This window comes from Periophthalmus magnuspinnatus, chromosome 1 (genome assembly GCF_009829125.3).
Source record: "Periophthalmus magnuspinnatus isolate fPerMag1 chromosome 1, fPerMag1.2.pri, whole genome shotgun sequence".
In the NCBI taxonomy this organism is placed as follows: domain Eukaryota; kingdom Metazoa; phylum Chordata; class Actinopteri; order Gobiiformes; family Gobiidae; genus Periophthalmus; species Periophthalmus magnuspinnatus.
In genome coordinates this window covers 33,551,954-33,568,738 of record NC_047126.1, presented here as the reverse complement: position 1 = coordinate 33,568,738, position 16,785 = coordinate 33,551,954, and the positions used below count along the sequence as shown (strand labels likewise).

The 16,785-nt window shown below is 44.2% G+C and overlaps 2 protein-coding genes across 2 annotated transcripts in view; both read right to left on the bottom strand.

Annotated features, from left to right (window-relative positions):
* Positions 1–1,843, bottom strand: part of baiap2l2b (BAR/IMD domain containing adaptor protein 2 like 2b) — a 79,383-nt gene extending 77,540 nt beyond the window's left edge. The window contains exons 1-2 of the mRNA XM_033965942.1: positions 1,790–1,843; positions 1,606–1,681 (exon numbers count right to left, since the gene is read on the bottom strand). Coding sequence (XP_033821833.1) covers positions 1,606–1,681; positions 1,790–1,843 — 130 coding nt within the window. The remainder of the gene's footprint in view (positions 1–1,605; positions 1,682–1,789) is intronic.
* Positions 1,844–3,140: 1,297 nt separating this feature from the next.
* Positions 3,141–16,785, bottom strand: part of exoc3l1 (exocyst complex component 3-like 1) — an 88,894-nt gene continuing 75,249 nt past the window's right edge. Inside the window, exons 14-15 of the mRNA XM_055227326.1 lie at positions 6,476–6,600; positions 3,141–4,437 (exon numbers count right to left, since the gene is read on the bottom strand). Coding sequence (XP_055083301.1) covers positions 4,251–4,437; positions 6,476–6,600 — 312 coding nt within the window. The 3' untranslated portion in view covers positions 3,141–4,250. The remainder of the gene's footprint in view (positions 4,438–6,475; positions 6,601–16,785) is intronic.

Below are 16,785 nucleotides of genomic sequence, written 5' to 3'. Positions count from 1 at the left end.
GAACATTTAATGTAAGATCACATGATTATGTAGGGTGGAGAGTCCCTGCCTCAAGTGTAGAAGTTCAAGTATCTCGGGGTCTTGTTCACTAGAGAGAAGGATGGAGCATGAGATTAACAGGCGGATTGGTGCACCATCTGCAGTGATGCAACTGCTGTATTGAACTGCTGTGGTAAAGGAGGACCTGAGTCGAAATTCAAAGCTCTCGATTTACCGGTCACATTCCTTTCCATAGTGGTCTTGAGCTTTGGGTAATGACCAAAAGGACCAAAAGATTGTGGGTACAAGCGGTTGAAATGTGTTTCCTTTGCAGAGTGACTGGACCCCTTAAAGATACAATAGGAGAACGGTAGGAGCTCGGAGTAGAACCGCTGCTCCTCCACCCCAAGAGGAGCCAGCTGAGGTGACTTGGACATGTTCTACTGGATGCCTTCCTGGAGAGGTGTTTCAGGCATGTCCCACTGGGAGGAAACCCCAGGGCAGACCGAGGACACGCTGCACTATATCGATGACCTGGGAATGTCTCACGATCCCCCAGATAAGCTAGAGGAAGTGTGTGGAGAGGAAGTGTGGGCCTCCCTGCTCAGGCTGCTGCTTCTACCTCTAATGTGATCTACTCCAATGAGCAGTGCATTGGAGTAGAAGATTTCAATGTGCTATATGATGTAACAAATATTGTCCATGCCACTGTGTCTAGTTATTTAAATTTAACAATAGTTATTAAGAAAAACAACTGTGTTTTTTTTTTTTTGTTTTTTTTTATCAGAAGTTGCTCTGGACACTCCAAAATGCAAAATTATACAATAAAATCCATGTGAGTAATTTTACCCAAATTCCACATTTTTCTAAGCACACAACTGGCACACAAGGCACACAACTGTTCCCCGGTACACAGGTTGAAAATCAACCCTGTAGAGCAGTGCCCTGTTTCGACAGTCATTTCAAACTAAACATAACATTATAACCTTTTAAATGCACCAGTTAACAGACACACAAGCAGTATTAAGCTGTACCAACTCGATCATTCATCCAGATGGAGCTGGTAAGGGTGATATGATACTGCTTTTGCACAAACAGCCTTTTCCTACAACAAATGGAACAACCTCCCACCTGAAATAAGAACTATCACAAACCATACACATACATTCTCCTCTGAACTAAAAAAATGGCTTTGGGACAATTACACTTGCCAGCACTGAGTTTTTTTTTTTATTGTGTTTTAAATGTAATATGTAAATTGTGTAATGTATTTTAAGTATGGTAATGTGTGTGCATCAGAGTGTCTGAACTGGATGAATGACTGAGACGTGCGAATGCGCATATAAATTGGAAGTTCTTATCTGTTTTTTATTATTTTTTGTGACTAGTGTATTTTTTTCTCTGTAAACCAGGGACTGCAGATGGAAATTAGCTACTTAGCTATAATCTGGTGCTGTTTTATGCTTAATGTCTCTGTACATTAAGCTAAACAAACAACAAGTCTTTAAATAAAGACTAAACTAAATAAAGACTAAACTAAACTATGTCTTGATCGACAGATCAATAGACACTTAGATAGACAAGTAAATAAACAAACTGAAACAGTATATGAAACAAGAGCCATACCTTGGAATGCTTGGACGTAACTGGTGCCTAGATCCACAAGCTTTTGCAGGCCCGGATTGAAGTGCTCCATTAAGTTCTACAGTGATGGACAGAGTTCAGTAAAATATCAACATTATAAAAACACCATGGTATAAAGCAAGAAAGTCTATCTATAGTGAATACACATATGAAAACTGTAACATACCATATACACGGCCAGCGTAGACTTGTGGAGCTGCTCACTACTTAATCCTGACATTGTCACAGTTAAACTCGAGGATAAAAATTTAAAAGCATAAATGTTGCAGCATGCGTAGTCCCTCAGGCCTTTTCTGTATATGCTTGTAAAGATGACACAACCTCCTATCATCAGCACTCTTCATGGAAAAGCAAGCAGAGACGAGAGAAAGAGCGCATGTAACGGATATCAGTGTGCCCTCTTCAGTTATTCATGACAGAGCTGAAAGTAAAGGAGCAAGCAGCCATGGTACCAGTAGTTAAAAGGCCTATATTGCATTATTGTCAGATCTGTGTTATGTTGTTTCCACATCAAAAACATACCTGGAGTTGCGTTTTGCGCATTTAACACACCAACCCTGCATATTTAAGCAGTTCTTCCCTCAAATGGAAGACATTCTGTTCCACCTTGTCATGTCATGTGGTACAGGAACTACTCCACTGTGTTTTTAAACTCCATAACTGTTGACTTGAAAAGTATGGCTTCATGACATCACAAGGTGGAACACAGCATTTTGAGCTTTGGAAATGTAGATGGGCTATTAGTAAAGGATCATTCAGATATGTGTGATCAATTTACAACCCCAGGTATGCTTTTAATGAGGTAACAGCATTATAAAATGGCTTGAGTCCATTTTGTGTAATATAGGATCTTTAAGTTTAGACTCACACATACAACATCAGAACAATGCAATATGTTTATCTATTTATTGATTTGTTTATTTGAGGGAAAGTGTACATTCATATATATATCACTGTAAATCAGAATTAGCCAGAAGGCAATTTCCCCCATTGTCCCTGGACAGATGTTATGTTAGAACTGCCTGCAAAACAACGTTGATCAAACGAAAAAGATCCAACAATAGAAGCATAGTCAAATAACATATAATGTATTTACCTGAAATGTTCCATGTATGGTATTAAATGTATTGGCTATCTTGCAAGCATTAAAGCAACACTGCACAACTTTTTGGAGGTAGCATATCGCTGCCATGATTTCTTGAAAACAGATAAGAACATTTCAATGAAGCAAAAAAGTTACAGAGTTTTAACAATGCCTAAAACACATGCATTTGTGTGCAGACATGCCTTTATAAAGATCTCGCCAGTTACTTGGTCTGGGAACGTCATCTGGATACGTTTATGACCCACTGTGGCATGCACGTGGACCTTTAACCAAACCCTAACCTTAGCCATAACCTTTTTCTGACCTTAACTATAATGTTCCCAAATTAAATCACTTTGAATGGTCAGTCACATTAGAATATATACTGCCTGGCCAAAAAAAAAAAAAGTTGACACCTGGGTTTAACTAATGGGTACGAGCTCAAAGAATGAGGTCAGACCTGAATATACTGGATGACCAGATTATTCCATCAATGGATTTTTTTCTTCCCTGATGGCATGGGCATATTCCGAAATGACAATGTCAGGATTGATCGGGCTCAAAATTCAGGGAGCATAAGTCATCAGTTTCACACATAGATTGGCCACCACAGAGTCCAGACTTTAACCCCATTGAGAATCTTTGGGATGTGCTGGAGAAGGCTTTGCGCAGCAGTCACACTCTACCATCATCATTGCAAGATCTCGGTGAAAAATGAATGCACTGGATGAAAATAAATCTTGTGACATTGCAGAAGCTTATCAAATTAATGACACAGCGTGTTACGGCCCTAGGCCTTCAGTTCGTTCTTTTGTTTGTATTTTTGTATTTTGTTTACTGTGTGTGTTCTCCCCAAGTCTCAACCCCAGGTATGCTCTCTTCCCCTTGAACCTGGCTACTGGATCCCTGGGCTATGATTGGACAACTGTTTTCAGCCTCACCCACCTCCAGCCGCCTCCCTCCCCATTTAAGGAGATTGGGAACACCTGCTCATGGCTGCTGGCCTTGAGTGGCAAGTATGCCTTTGTGTAACGTTTCGTTCGTTCAGTCACTACCGGGGGTAGTGGCTTTTGTTTAGAGACACTTTGATCATCAGTTCTGACTCTGTTTGTCCGTGAGCACAGTTTTGTTATTGTAAAATGTGTGTTTAGTTACTTTATTTACTTTGGTTTAATTCCTTGCAAGGTACCTTTGTTTATGTATGTTTAGTTGCCTTTTGTTTCGTTCACCCCTACACACCTGTTAATTAAATTACCTTATTTTACCATTTTACCATCTTGGATTTCTTTTGTGTTACCTCCCTTCCCCCACACCGCAGTGAATGCGTGCTGTAATTAAAGCTAAAGGCGGTCCAACCAAATATTAGAGTGTGTGACCTTTTTTTTTTTTTCATGGTGACTTTTTTTTTGGCCAGGCAGTGTATCTCTGGAGAATACCATTATCCCTGCACCAACTGTTTAAAACAGTCCATGTAGGAATGTCCCATATTTATCTATTTTATTTACTTGTAAATTTAATCTTGACACAAAAGTGAAGCGAACAGTCAAGCACACTTGGTGGTGGGCAGGCAAAAGGTCCTGCTGGACTGTTGTACCAGTATATCTGTGAATATAGGCCTGTATCCCACTGGTAGAGGATGGACGCTCTGCTCCAGCAAATCTCTCAAGGTGGTCCTGACATCTCGTGAGATGTCTCCACGAATGTCCAGCAGCACAGAGACGTGGTCCGCACTGGAGCAAGAAAGAGCTTTAAAAGGGGGTTTCATATAATAGAATTTGATTACATCATCACTCATCATTTGTTGGCTACACAGACTTGCTATATTAATTGTATTGCCTTAAGTTGGAATATTTCAACAAAATCATGAGCATTACATTTCAAACTTTTAGACAGTCCTGGAATATTCGAATAATAATTTTAAAAAATCATATTAAATTGGAGGATTATGGCCAAAGTTACGTCAACTTGTTTGGCTGCACCTTTACTCATGTGCGCGCCACAATGAAAATGTAACATTGTAACATTACACTGTTACCAGAACCGATGAGGTGGAGTTTGGTTCGTTTTATCTGTTTGGCTTCAATTTTGCACAGACTCATGTGGCTGCATCTTCACGTACATACGCTCCACACTGAATATTTATTACACCATATTTATTTGGGAATTACACTTTAACTGTGACAGAGAAGGCGAAGGGTTTGGCGGACTTTGGCTCATATTATCTGTTTGGCTTCAACTTTATGCGGACACCATAGACTGTATAAAGAAGTGGATTAAGTGAGTGTGACATCACCCATAGCGTTCGACTCCAGTCAAATGAAACTCAACGAGGCTAGCGGTTACGGGCCGAATTTGGAGCCAGTCTCCACATTTGGAATTCCGCCTGCGAGTATCAAGCAAACAAAGAGCCAATCTGGAGCGAAAAAGGTAACTCCCTTTCCCGCCCAGACCGCTGGTTCATCAGGGGCTGGGTGCTTAGCAACAGGTATGATTGACATTGCTAACGCTAGCGGGAGCAACCTTGGAGAAAGAAGACAGCTGATTTGTCTCTTATTGTTCATATCTTGAGTTATGGACACAATTGCAAAATAAAAATACCAGGATAATATAGAGTGGCCCAATATGGACATTTTAAGACCAAAATGTTGAGCGAATGGAGTCGGAACACAACTTTGACTCTGAGACACTGTAAAGGCTCCATACTGTTTGGGCACATGTTAGCCTATGTGAGTGCCATTTCGACACATGCAGGCTTCAATTTTATGCACACACACTGCAGACTGTGACTGGATATGGATGTACTATTACACAGAACTTTGACTCTGAGGTCGTTTTCATACTGCCACTAGTTAGGTCAACGTAGAAGAGCATTCGCTCTGAGAGTGGTGAGCTTAGGCTGGTGTGAACCCAACAGGTGGACTCTGGACTGCAGTAAATGGCTGGTGCATTGGAAACCTGAGTGAGAGTGGCTCTACTCTCACTCAGGAGCAGGACAAGTGCAATGTGAATGCGGCTAACCTTGGGCTGACCTGTGCAGGAATTGGGCAAAAGGCACTCATATCACATATATTTAAATGAATGGGCACTGCAGAGCTGCTATTTGACACGTTTGTCTGATAAGGCAATTTAATATTAGTGACAGTCTCCTCCTCCACAGATGAGCCTAGGTCTATCTGTGCAGGTGAGCCTGGGTCTGTATTTGTCATTCAAAAAGCTTTTCACCTCCGCCACCAGTGCGTTTAGGCCTCATGGAGTATTGAGCCACAGCTGAAAGAAAAGACCACTGCTATAGGCGAAGCGTTTATTTACGGGCACTGTCCATTGAAGCGTGTGACCATAGAAATAAGTTCTCTGATCAGCTGATGGAGTCTCATGTGGCTCATGGTGTGTGTTTGGGGTGAATGATGTGCAGTGTGTGTGAACAAGGCCAATCCAAAAGTAAGCAGAACTAAATCTGGTGCACACTGGGGTCAATCCACAGAGGTCACCAACATGTGAAAACGATCTGAGACACTGTAAAGGCCCCACACTGCTTTAGCACATGTAGGCCAAAGTTAAAATATGAGTGCTGCTTGGACACATGTAGGACTATGTGTGTGCTCTTTGGGTACATATAGGCCTATGTTAAAACGTTAGGTCTACATATGCCCAAACAACACTATGTTAAAACTGACGAGTGCTGTTTGTGTCATGCAGTTGTGCAGAGCGCATTTGTGACATATGAACACCTGTGCAAAAGGATAACGCACTTAAGCCTTTCAAAAGTACCTAATATCAGGGTATTTCGCTGTGAGTCCAGATACATCCAGGGCAAGCAATCCAGGGTCTTTGAGTCGGAAGAAATCAGCCAGGACTGGAATCAGGGCCAGAGGATTGCTTGAAGCATCCCCCTCCTACACACACACATGCACGCACAGACAGGGACAGAACAGAGAAAAGCACCATTAAATATGACCATATTTAACAGTGCTGGGTTTGCTCAATGACAGTGCTTGCTTAATGTGTTGATAGCCTGGGGTCTCATTATGTGGAATTGTACAGAGTCAAAACATAAACTTCCACAAGTTTGTTATGTTTTGGTCCCTCCAAGCACAGATCTACTTATGCCTCAGAGTTCAGAGTTTTTGGCCTTGACCATTCATTTCTACATCAAGTTGTCGTTTTATACTTAACATCCTTTACATAGAATGTCACATATGCATTATTGAGATGACATCATAACATATAGTCAAAAATTATTTTAATTTAAAAAACGTTTTTTTTTTATAATATAGCAAGTTCACAGCTTTGGTCACTAATAGAAATGATCAGGTTCAACAGGTTTGTGCATTTACCTTTTAGATATTTATTTATGAGAATATGTCTCTTGCCCTCCATCTCTAAGTATGATATAATCAGAATCTATAAAATACCGGTCCAACACCGTGTTTATATTCTGGAACTTTAAAAATTTCCAGTCTTTTTGGCTTGGTCCAGTCATTTCTATGTCTACTTGTCTTAGATCACAAACCTAATGTGGAAAGTAAAGCATTTACTGCATAAAGCATGCTTACATAATGATGTACAATCCCTGATCTTTTAATGGTTGTTATTGTTATAAATGTAGTCTTTTAGACTTAAAGAACAAACATGACACATTATTTGTATCCTTATTGTCCTTTAAACATGGTCTTGAGTACCTTTGCTTTGGAATTTCATGATTTAGAACTTGAAACAATTTCCATGTCCCAGTTTGCCAAAATGCCCTTAAAATCACCATTGGAAGTGTGCGTCGAAGGGCAGTTACGTAACTGGAACAAGGACTGTCCAATTTCAATGCACCTGATGAATGCGCTTGACAAACGGGCCCTGCACTTTCCAACATTTCCATGGAGATCGGCCGTAACCGAATTGCGCATCCATGCACACTTCACACACTGCTATATCCCATCATGCACCACGCCTAAGTGAAAAAGAGAAGAAAATAGAGTCCACCTGCACCTGTGACATGAAATTGTTAAATCTGAATAAAGATCTTTACAAGCCATGTGTTTGATGATTAAAAATGAAGGAGTTAATGTAAGAATGTTTGTTTCTGGACCAAGAGACTGAAACATAAAGTCAGAAGGGTCTAATGAGTTCCAAACAGGTAAAGTGAGCAATGGAGCAACGGACTCTCAAGAAAGGATAGAAGAGAGTCCTGAGATGTGCATGTGACAGCTTTTATAGGGTCCCCCCCAGTGTGTGTGTGTGTGTGTGTGTCTTCATAAGGCCCACGCTGGTCTGCACAACATCTTGCCCCCTGGTGCAGACTACATCAAACTGGTCAAGATACCAGTTTGATGTAGTGCTGCATGGCTAGAAAATACTTTACAATAATAAGATGAAATGAACTGGCACACGGCATAGAAGGAAAACAGCACCCTCTACTGGTATTAAAGTGGTTTAGCCACAGATCTAATTAAACCTGGCCCAAATACTGAATAGTTAAACTGCAATATCAATTCAATTCAATTCATTTTATTTTTGTAACGCCCAAAATCACAACAATTCAATTCAATTTTTCAATTAATTTTATTTTTGTAACGCCCAAAATCACAACAACAGCTGTCTCGAAGGGCGTTCATGTTTTGGTTGATGGGGGAAACCGGAGTACCCGGAGGAAACCCATCCAGACATGGGGAGAAACATGCAAAACTCCACACAGAAAGGCCTGGGTGACCCAGGGATCGAACCAAACCTTCTTGCTGTGAGGCATGAGTGTTGCTACTCAGCCACCGTGCTGCCTACACACAAAAAGGAAAATCAAACAACAGGAAAAATCAGTGTCACGGTCCCCATCTTTAGATGAATTACCGTGTGTTATCTTCTTACTTTGCGCAGGTGGAGCTGGATGATGCACTCCTGGTGCGTGCGTCAAGGGCCCGACGCACTGCACCTTTAAAAGCTCGTGCACGTCAGAAGCTCGTGCTGGCTCACCCTGCTCCCAGCCGGTCACCTGCGTGTCTCCTAATTCCTTTTCGTTACCTTATTTGGCAATTCGTTTGGATTAATAAACACCTTATTTAATTGAATATCTGGTTTTGTGTATTTTCCGTCATGGCTTGGAGCCGGGTTATGACAAATTGGGGGCTCGTCCATTTGGTTTTGGTGATGTTAGTTTGCAGGTGCAATTCCTCGTTTGAAGGGTTGGCGCGTAAGGTGACCTGGCGTGGGGAGGCGTAGAAACACCCCACTACGTCGCTAACGTCCGGTGGGTTTTCCCTGCGGGAGATTCCGTTAGGTGTCTCTTCCGTGCTGCCAATGGCAGGAAGAGCATGGTGTTTGTTGGCTGGGAGTGGAAGGTTTGAGCATTTGACCCGCTTTCAGTAAATCAAGGTGAGTAAAGTGGTTGACTTTGGCGCGCCTTAACTCTTTATCCACAGGCCGGTGTCCCGGTTAGGCTCAGTGGCGCTGCTCTTTTGGCTTCGCCTACCTTTTTGTTTTAAGTCGCGGGGAAGCGGTTAGTGTTCACCGCGCGCTGCGTGGTGTTCTCGGGTGCACAAATCGTGGTGTCTCGTGGGGTCGTCTGTTTCAGACAACCTTGCGGACCCACTGATCTCCCCTTGGAGTGCTTAAAACCCCGCCGTAGAACTGTGTGAAGATTAGGGTTTGAGGTTAGACTTAGCGGGGCATCGGGTCTGTTAGGTGCGCGTTTGGCACAGTCAGCACTTCACTTCACATTGATTTCTGATTTGGGTGTGATTGTTGGGGGGAAAAAATGGTGAATACCTCTGACTTTTTTGACTCTCCATCTGAGGAGTTTTTGGATCAGTGTACCAAAGAGCAATTATTAGAAATTGGTAGGCACTATGGAATTGAGATTGACATTAAACGATTGAAAGAAAATGTCAAGGCAATATTAATTGCTAATTTGATTGAAAATGGGGTGCTTGAGGACAAACCACGTGGTTCCTCAGTGAATATAGATGCCTCAGTACCAAGCTTAACGTTTGAACAACAAGTCAGATTGTTGGAGCTGCAGTTTCAAATTGAACGAGTGAAGTTGGAGCAAATTAAAGAGGGTCGACAGAACGAAGCTGAACGTTCTTCCTCTCTGCCTTCTGACAGTTCTGATGGTGCCTTTGATGTCATTGGGAATTTGCGTTTACTGCCAAAATTCTCAGAAAATGATCCTGACTTCTTTTTTCTAATTTTTGAGCGTTTAGCGGAGGCGCGCGGTTGGAGTAGCTCTGCGCGCACTATGCTCCTTCAGTGCGTTTTTGTAGGGCGCGCGCAGGAGGTCTTTTCTGCCCTGTCTGCGGCCGATAGCCAGGACTATGATAAAGTGAAGGCTGCTGTTTTGAAGGCATATGAATTAGTGCCTGAGGCTTATCGACAACGGTTTAGATCGTGCAGAAAGGCCGCTGGACAAAGCTATTTGGAGTTTGTCCGTGACTTAAGAACGCATTTTACGCGCTGGTGCGCAGCGGCAAAAGTCACTAATTTTGAACAGCTGGTAGAGTTGATTGTTTTGGAGCAACTTAAAAATTCCGTACCTGATGCTGTGGCGACATATATTTGTGAACAAAAGGCTGAGACAGCGTCGGTAGCGGCGGCACTGGCGGATGATTATATTTTGATTCACAAAGGACAAGCAGGGCCTGGCAGTATTTATGTGGATAGCTCTCGGCGCCCTGGCATCATGCGTCATTCTGACAAAAATTCTAATTGGCGTGACGTGAGTAAAGTGTGTAATTATTGCCACGAAAAGGGTCATTGGAAGTCTGATTGTCCTGTCCTGAAGTCAAAAGGTAAAACACTAAAACCTAATGTAAAACCTGCCGCGCTTGCTGCCCCAGTCCATTGGGATCCAGTTGTTTCCGAAAATATTGCAGCTGTGGACGTCCTGTTGTCTTATGCCCCATTTATTCGTGAAGGTTTTCTGTCACTTGTTGGGAGTGCTACGAGGGTCCCGGTTAAGATCCTTCGAGACACTGGAGCGTATGATTCTTATGTGGTCTGTTCTGTGTTGCCTTTTTCACCAGAGACCGCTACAGGTGACTTTATACTTAGTCGTGGTATGGGTTTGACGGTGTTGCCCATTCCACTACACAGGATGAGTTTACAGTGTGAGCTTGTACAGGGAGAGGTTGTTGTGGGCGTGCGGCCAGCATTGCCAATTGACGGGATTCATTTTATTTTGGGCAATGGCTTGGCTGGTGGCCGTGTCTGGTCTAGTGCGCCGTCCAATTCTTGTAAAACAATTTTGCCTGATGATTGTGTGAATGTGTCAGCCTCACCTGTAGTCACGTTGTATCCAACAGCTTTGGAAGATGATGTGTCAGCGCCACTAGAAGTATTTCCCGCTTGCGCCGTGACCCGTGCCATGTGTAAAGCTGAGAAGGATTCTTCTGTTTGTAAAGATGTCATTTTGTCTGTGACTGACTTTCCTTTAAATGTGTCCCACAATGACTTAGTCCAAGAACAGCGTAATGATCCAACTCTAAGAGATGCTTTTGACTTAGTCGTCCCTGAGGCACAGATAGCGAGCATGGCTAATGGCTACTTTGTGCAAAATGATGTGCTCTTTAGAAAGTGGTCACCCCCTGGTGAGTGTGTGTTTGATGCTGTGTTTCAAATCGTGGTTCCCACAAAATTCCGCACTGCTGTACTTGAGGTGGCGCACAATAATGCGGGTCATTTTGGTGTGCGCAAAACTTATTTGAGTCTTCTCAGGCATTTTTTCTGGCCTCGCGTGAAACGAGATGTGTCTGCGTACATGTCATGTGTGCCAGCTGACAGGAAAACCAAATCAGACCATAAAACCAGCGCCATTACAACCTATTCCGGCTATAAGTGAACCATTTGAGTATTTATTAATAGACTGCGTGGGTCCGTTGCCAGCTGCTAAGTCTGGGTGTAAATATCTCCTCACGGTGATGTGTCAAAGTACTCGTTACCCGGCTGCGTACCCCTTACGCTCTATTACAACCAAAGCTGTTATTAAAGCGCTGTCACAGTTCATATCAGTGTTTGGAATTCCAAAAATAATTCAAAGTGATCGTGGCTCAAACTTCTCCTCTCATATGTTCGCACAGGTCCTGAAGGCACTGGGCGTAAAGCACAACCAATCTTCCGCCTATCACGCGCAGAGCCAGGGTGCGCTGGAGCGCTTTCACCAGACCTTGAAGTCTCTGCTGCGCGCATACTGTACTGAGCTGAACAGGGACTGGGAAGAGGGACTCCCATGGCTTCTGTTGGCTGCGCGGGAGGCTGTGCAGGAGAGTACAGGTTTCAGCCCAAACAAGCTTGTTTTTAGCCATTCTGTGCGTGGTCCGTTGGCAGCTCTGAAAAGTAATTTTTGTGAGACAGACCCGCCTAAAAGCTTAATTGCTTTTGTGAACGGGTTTCGTCATCGTTTGTTCATGGCTGGCTGCATGGCTAAAGATAAACTGCAGCAGTCACAGAGGAAAATGAAGAACATTTATGATCGTAAGACGGAGCGCCAAGAGTTTAGTCCTGGCGACCAGGTGCTCGCTCTTACACCTGTGGTTAGTTCTCCCTTTCAGGCTAAATTTACTGGACCTTACATCGTAGCAGAAAAAATATCTGATTTGAATTATTTGATTGCAACACCTGGCAGGAAGAAGTCTACGCAGCTTTGTCACGTGAACTTATTGAAACCTTATTATCAGTGCGCTCCTGATGATAGTGCGCGTTCCGGTTCGGCGCGCCCCGCCCTTGCTGTTGAATCCCTCTCTTTGGGGCTGGAGGACAGTGTGCCAGAGCCGCACGACAGCATGCTGTGTGGTCGTCTTAAAAACTCAGAGTCTTTGAGTAATTTAGATCATTTATTCTCTCATTTGTCGGCGTCACAGTCCAGTGAACTGTCCCGGCTTGTTAAAAAGTACCCTATGTTATTTGGGGATGTGCCTACACGGACTGATTGGGTTGAGCACGACATTGATGTGGGGGATGCTCACCCAATAAAACAACGTTTCTATCGTATGGGTCCTGAAAAGCTAAAACATTTGGACGCGGAAATTGATTACATGCTCAGAAATAATATTGCAGTACCATCGTCTTCGAGTTGGGCCTCTCCGTGTATTTTAGTGCCAAAGTCTGATAATACGCCGCGCTTTTGCACAGATATGCGTAAGGTTAATTCGGTGACTAAACCAGATTCTTTCCCTCTGCCTCGCATGGATGACTGTATTGATCGGGTTGGTTCAGCCAAATATGTCACCAAATTGGATTTGCTGAAAGGCTATTGGCAAGTGCCCCTGTCCAAGCGCGCGCAGGAAATCGCTGCGTTTGTGACACCTTCAGGACTGTATTCCTACACCGTTATGCCATTTGGACTGAGAAACGCTCCAGCGACTTTTCAGCGGCTTATGAATATGGTGGTCGCTGGGTTGGAGGGCTGCTCAGTTTACCTGGATGACTTGGTTATTTACAGTGACACTTGGCACGCACATCTACGACGCATCCAGGCTGTCTTTGAGCGCCTCGCTGACGCGCGTCTGACCATCAACTTGGCTAAGTGCGAGTTCGCTAAAGCAACTGTGACGTACCTGGGTCGCGTCGTGGGACAGGGTAAAGTTGCTCCTGTCCATGCTAAAGATGTCGCTGTAGCCAAGTTTCCACGGCCAACTACTAAAAAGGAGTTGCAGCGTTTTTTAGGTTTGGTGGGGTACTACAGAACTTTTTGTAGAAATTTTTCCACTGTAGTGTTCCCTCTCACGGAGCTTCTTAAAATCAAAGCTAAATTTGTTTGGTCCGCTGAGTGCCAACAGGCTTTTGAGAATGTTAAATCTTTGTTATGTTCCCACCCCGTGTTGTCTGCTCCATGTTTTGACAGGCCGTTTATGCTCCAGGTGGATGCCAGTCAGGTGGGAGCCGGAGCGGTTCTGCTGCAGGAGGATGACCGGGGTGTGGCGAAGCCTGTCTGTTTTTTCTCTAAAAAGTTTAATCGGCACCTGGGTAACTACTCCGTGATTGAGAAGGAGGCTTTAGCTTTGATATGGGCGTTGCAGTATTTCAGAGTATATTTGAGTGGATCTGCCCCTTTAGTGGTCTATACGGATCACAACCCACTAACGTTTTTGAATTCCATGAGGTGCCCCAATCAAAGGCTGACTCGATGGTCCCTGTTTTTACAGACATATGACCTGGACATTAGGCATATAAAGGGCAGGGACAACGTTATTGCCGACGCCTTGTCTAGAGCACCTTTGGATTAAGTTTTATACTCTGACACTCCTGCTGGTCTAACTTTGTCACTTTTCATCTTCTCTAGGCGCCAGAGTGGGTGAGGATGACTGAAGTCTGTGTGACAGTGCTTGAGTTTGGTTTGGTTGACACTGGGTGTTGGTGTTTTATTATATTATGTAATTTTGGGCACGGTGATTCCTGGGGGGAATCCCCGTCTTTATGAGGGGGGGTGTCACGGTCCCCATCTTTAGATGAATTACCGTGTGTTATCTTCTTACTTTGCGCAGGTGGAGCTGGATGATGCACTCCTGGTGCGTGCGTCAAGGGCCCGACGCACTGCACCTTTAAAAGCTCGTGCACGTCAGAAGCTCGTGCTGGCTCACCCTGCTCCCAGCCGGTCACCTGCGTGTCTCCTAATTCCTTTTCGTTACCTTATTTGGCAATTTGTTTGGATTAATAAACACCTTATTTAATTGAATATCTGGTTTTGTGTATTTTCCGTCATGGCTTGGAGCCGGGTTATGACAAATTGGGGGCTCGTCCATTTGGTTTTGGTGATGTTAGTTTGAGGAGGGCCACCCTGCTCCCAGCCGGTCACCTGCGTGTCTCCTAATTCCTTTTCGTTACCTTATTTGGCAATTCGTTTGGATTAATAAACACCTTATTTAATTGAATATCTGGTTTTGTGTATTTTCCGTCATGGCTTGGAGCCGGGTTATGACATCAGACAAAACAAGAAAAATCGGCCAGGCAAGGAGGAGGGAGGGGGGCGGAGGAGGGCCAGGCGAGGAGGAGGAGACCAGGCGAGGAGGAGGAGACAAGGCGAGGAGGAGGAGACCAGGCGGGGAGTTGTCTTGAAGGGTGTTCATGTTTTGGTTGATGGGGGAAACCGGAGTATCCGGAGGAAACCCATCCAGGCACGGGGAGAAACCTGCAAAACCCCACACAGAAAGGCCTGGGTGACCCAGGGATCGAACCAAACCTTCTTGCTGTGAGGCCACCGTGCTGCCTACACACAAAAACAAACAGGAAAATCAAACAACAGGAAAAATCAGACAAAACAAGAAAAATCGGCCAGGTGAGGAGGAGGGAGGGGGGCGGAGGAGGGCCGGGGGGCGGAGGATGAGAGGGAGGCGGGTGGAGGAGGGCCAGGCGGGGAGGAGGAGAGGGTCGAGCTGTCATCGGGGCATCTGAAAGAGTTACACTACACAGGGGGAGTGGGACAGGGGACAACATGTGAATAGCATTGCTGATGAGAAAATAGGAGGAAGCAGAGGATAGTGCACAGGTTGCCATACTTCCCCCAGCTAGTTATCTCCTACTGCAGCCTATCTTATCCCGGGTTTTAATGTCACTCCCTCACTAAGTAACCTGGTCATAAGCTATACCGAAGAGGAAGGTTTTAAGCCTGGTCTTAAATACAGAGACTGTGGGGGCCTGTTTAACATCAGCAGGGAGTTGATTCCATAGCACAGGAGCTTGGTAACTGAATGCGCTCCCTCCCACTGTACTTTTGGACACTCTAGGAACCACTAATAGTCCTGCATTCTGAGAGCGGAGTGCTCTGTTTGGCTGGTACGGGACAATAGCATCTTGCAGATAGGATGGGGCCATACTGTTTAGGGTTTTGTATGTCAGGAGGAGGACTTTGAATTTGATTCTAAGCTCGACAAGAAGCCAGTGCAGATATTTTAGTACAGGACTGATGTGGTCTCTTCTTTTAGTTCCTGTTAGGACTCTGGCCGCTGCATTTTGGACCAACTGGAGGCTCCTTACAGTACTTTTGGGGCAGGCGGCGAGCAGAGAATTACAGTAATCAAGTCTGGAAGTAACAAATGCATGGATGAGTTTTTCAGCATCGTTTTTAGGTAAAATATTTCTAATTTAGGTTTATATGGGCTGTGAATGAGAGATTTTGATCAAATAGGACTCCAAGATTTTTTACAGTGGGGCTAGAAACTATATTCGCACTTTATGTTCAACTAATCATTGTTTGCTGGTTTATAGACTATGAATGTAAAATGATATTGATTACCTCTGTCTCTGTTATCACGATGCCACATGGTATATTTTGCTAAAGTTATGAAGTAACTACAATTGGGAAAAAAAAAAATCATCTCAGCCGTTATAGTTGCTTATTGATATTCAATCTAAACAGAAATAAACGACTATGACGATGACACCTTAATTCTTCTTCTATTAAATAATAAATTATATAAAATAACGTAAGTAACGTACATGCAAAAGACAGCGGTGGAAGTACGGTCTGTGGTGTAGGCCTGTCCCATTTCAACAAGATGGCAGCTACAGTGAGTAGTACCCATTCTCAGCTGGGTGCATCTGATACTTAGGGGAAGACTTCGAAGAGTACCTTCGAACGGTGCATTTGGTGAATTGGGACACAGCCAGTGTCATACCCTCTGTGCTCTCCCTACTCTGATTTGGTGCAGCTTACCATCTACTGGCAGCAGAGGGAATTTCCAAAGTGAAAGCAATGAATAAAGTAATAAGGAACACGTCAGAGGCAAGTATTTTTTTACAGGGGACTGCTGAAACTAGCTTGAATGAAGTGAAATATAATTGTTGGTACCGGTCAATCTACGTTCCTACCCTCACCTATGGTCATAAGCTCTGGGTAATGACCGAAAGGACAAGGTCGCGCATACAAGTGGCTGAAATGGGCTTCCTCCGCAGGGTGGCCGGGCGCACCCTTAGGGATAGGGTGAGGAGTTTGGTCACACAGGAGGAGCTCGGAGTAGAGCCGCTGCTCCTACACGTCGAGAGGAACCAGTTGAGGTGGCTCGGGCATCTGCTCAGGATGCCTCCTGGGGAGGTGTTCTGGGCATGTCCCACCGGGAGGAGGCCCTGAGGAAGACCCAGGACACGCTGGAGGGACTATGTCT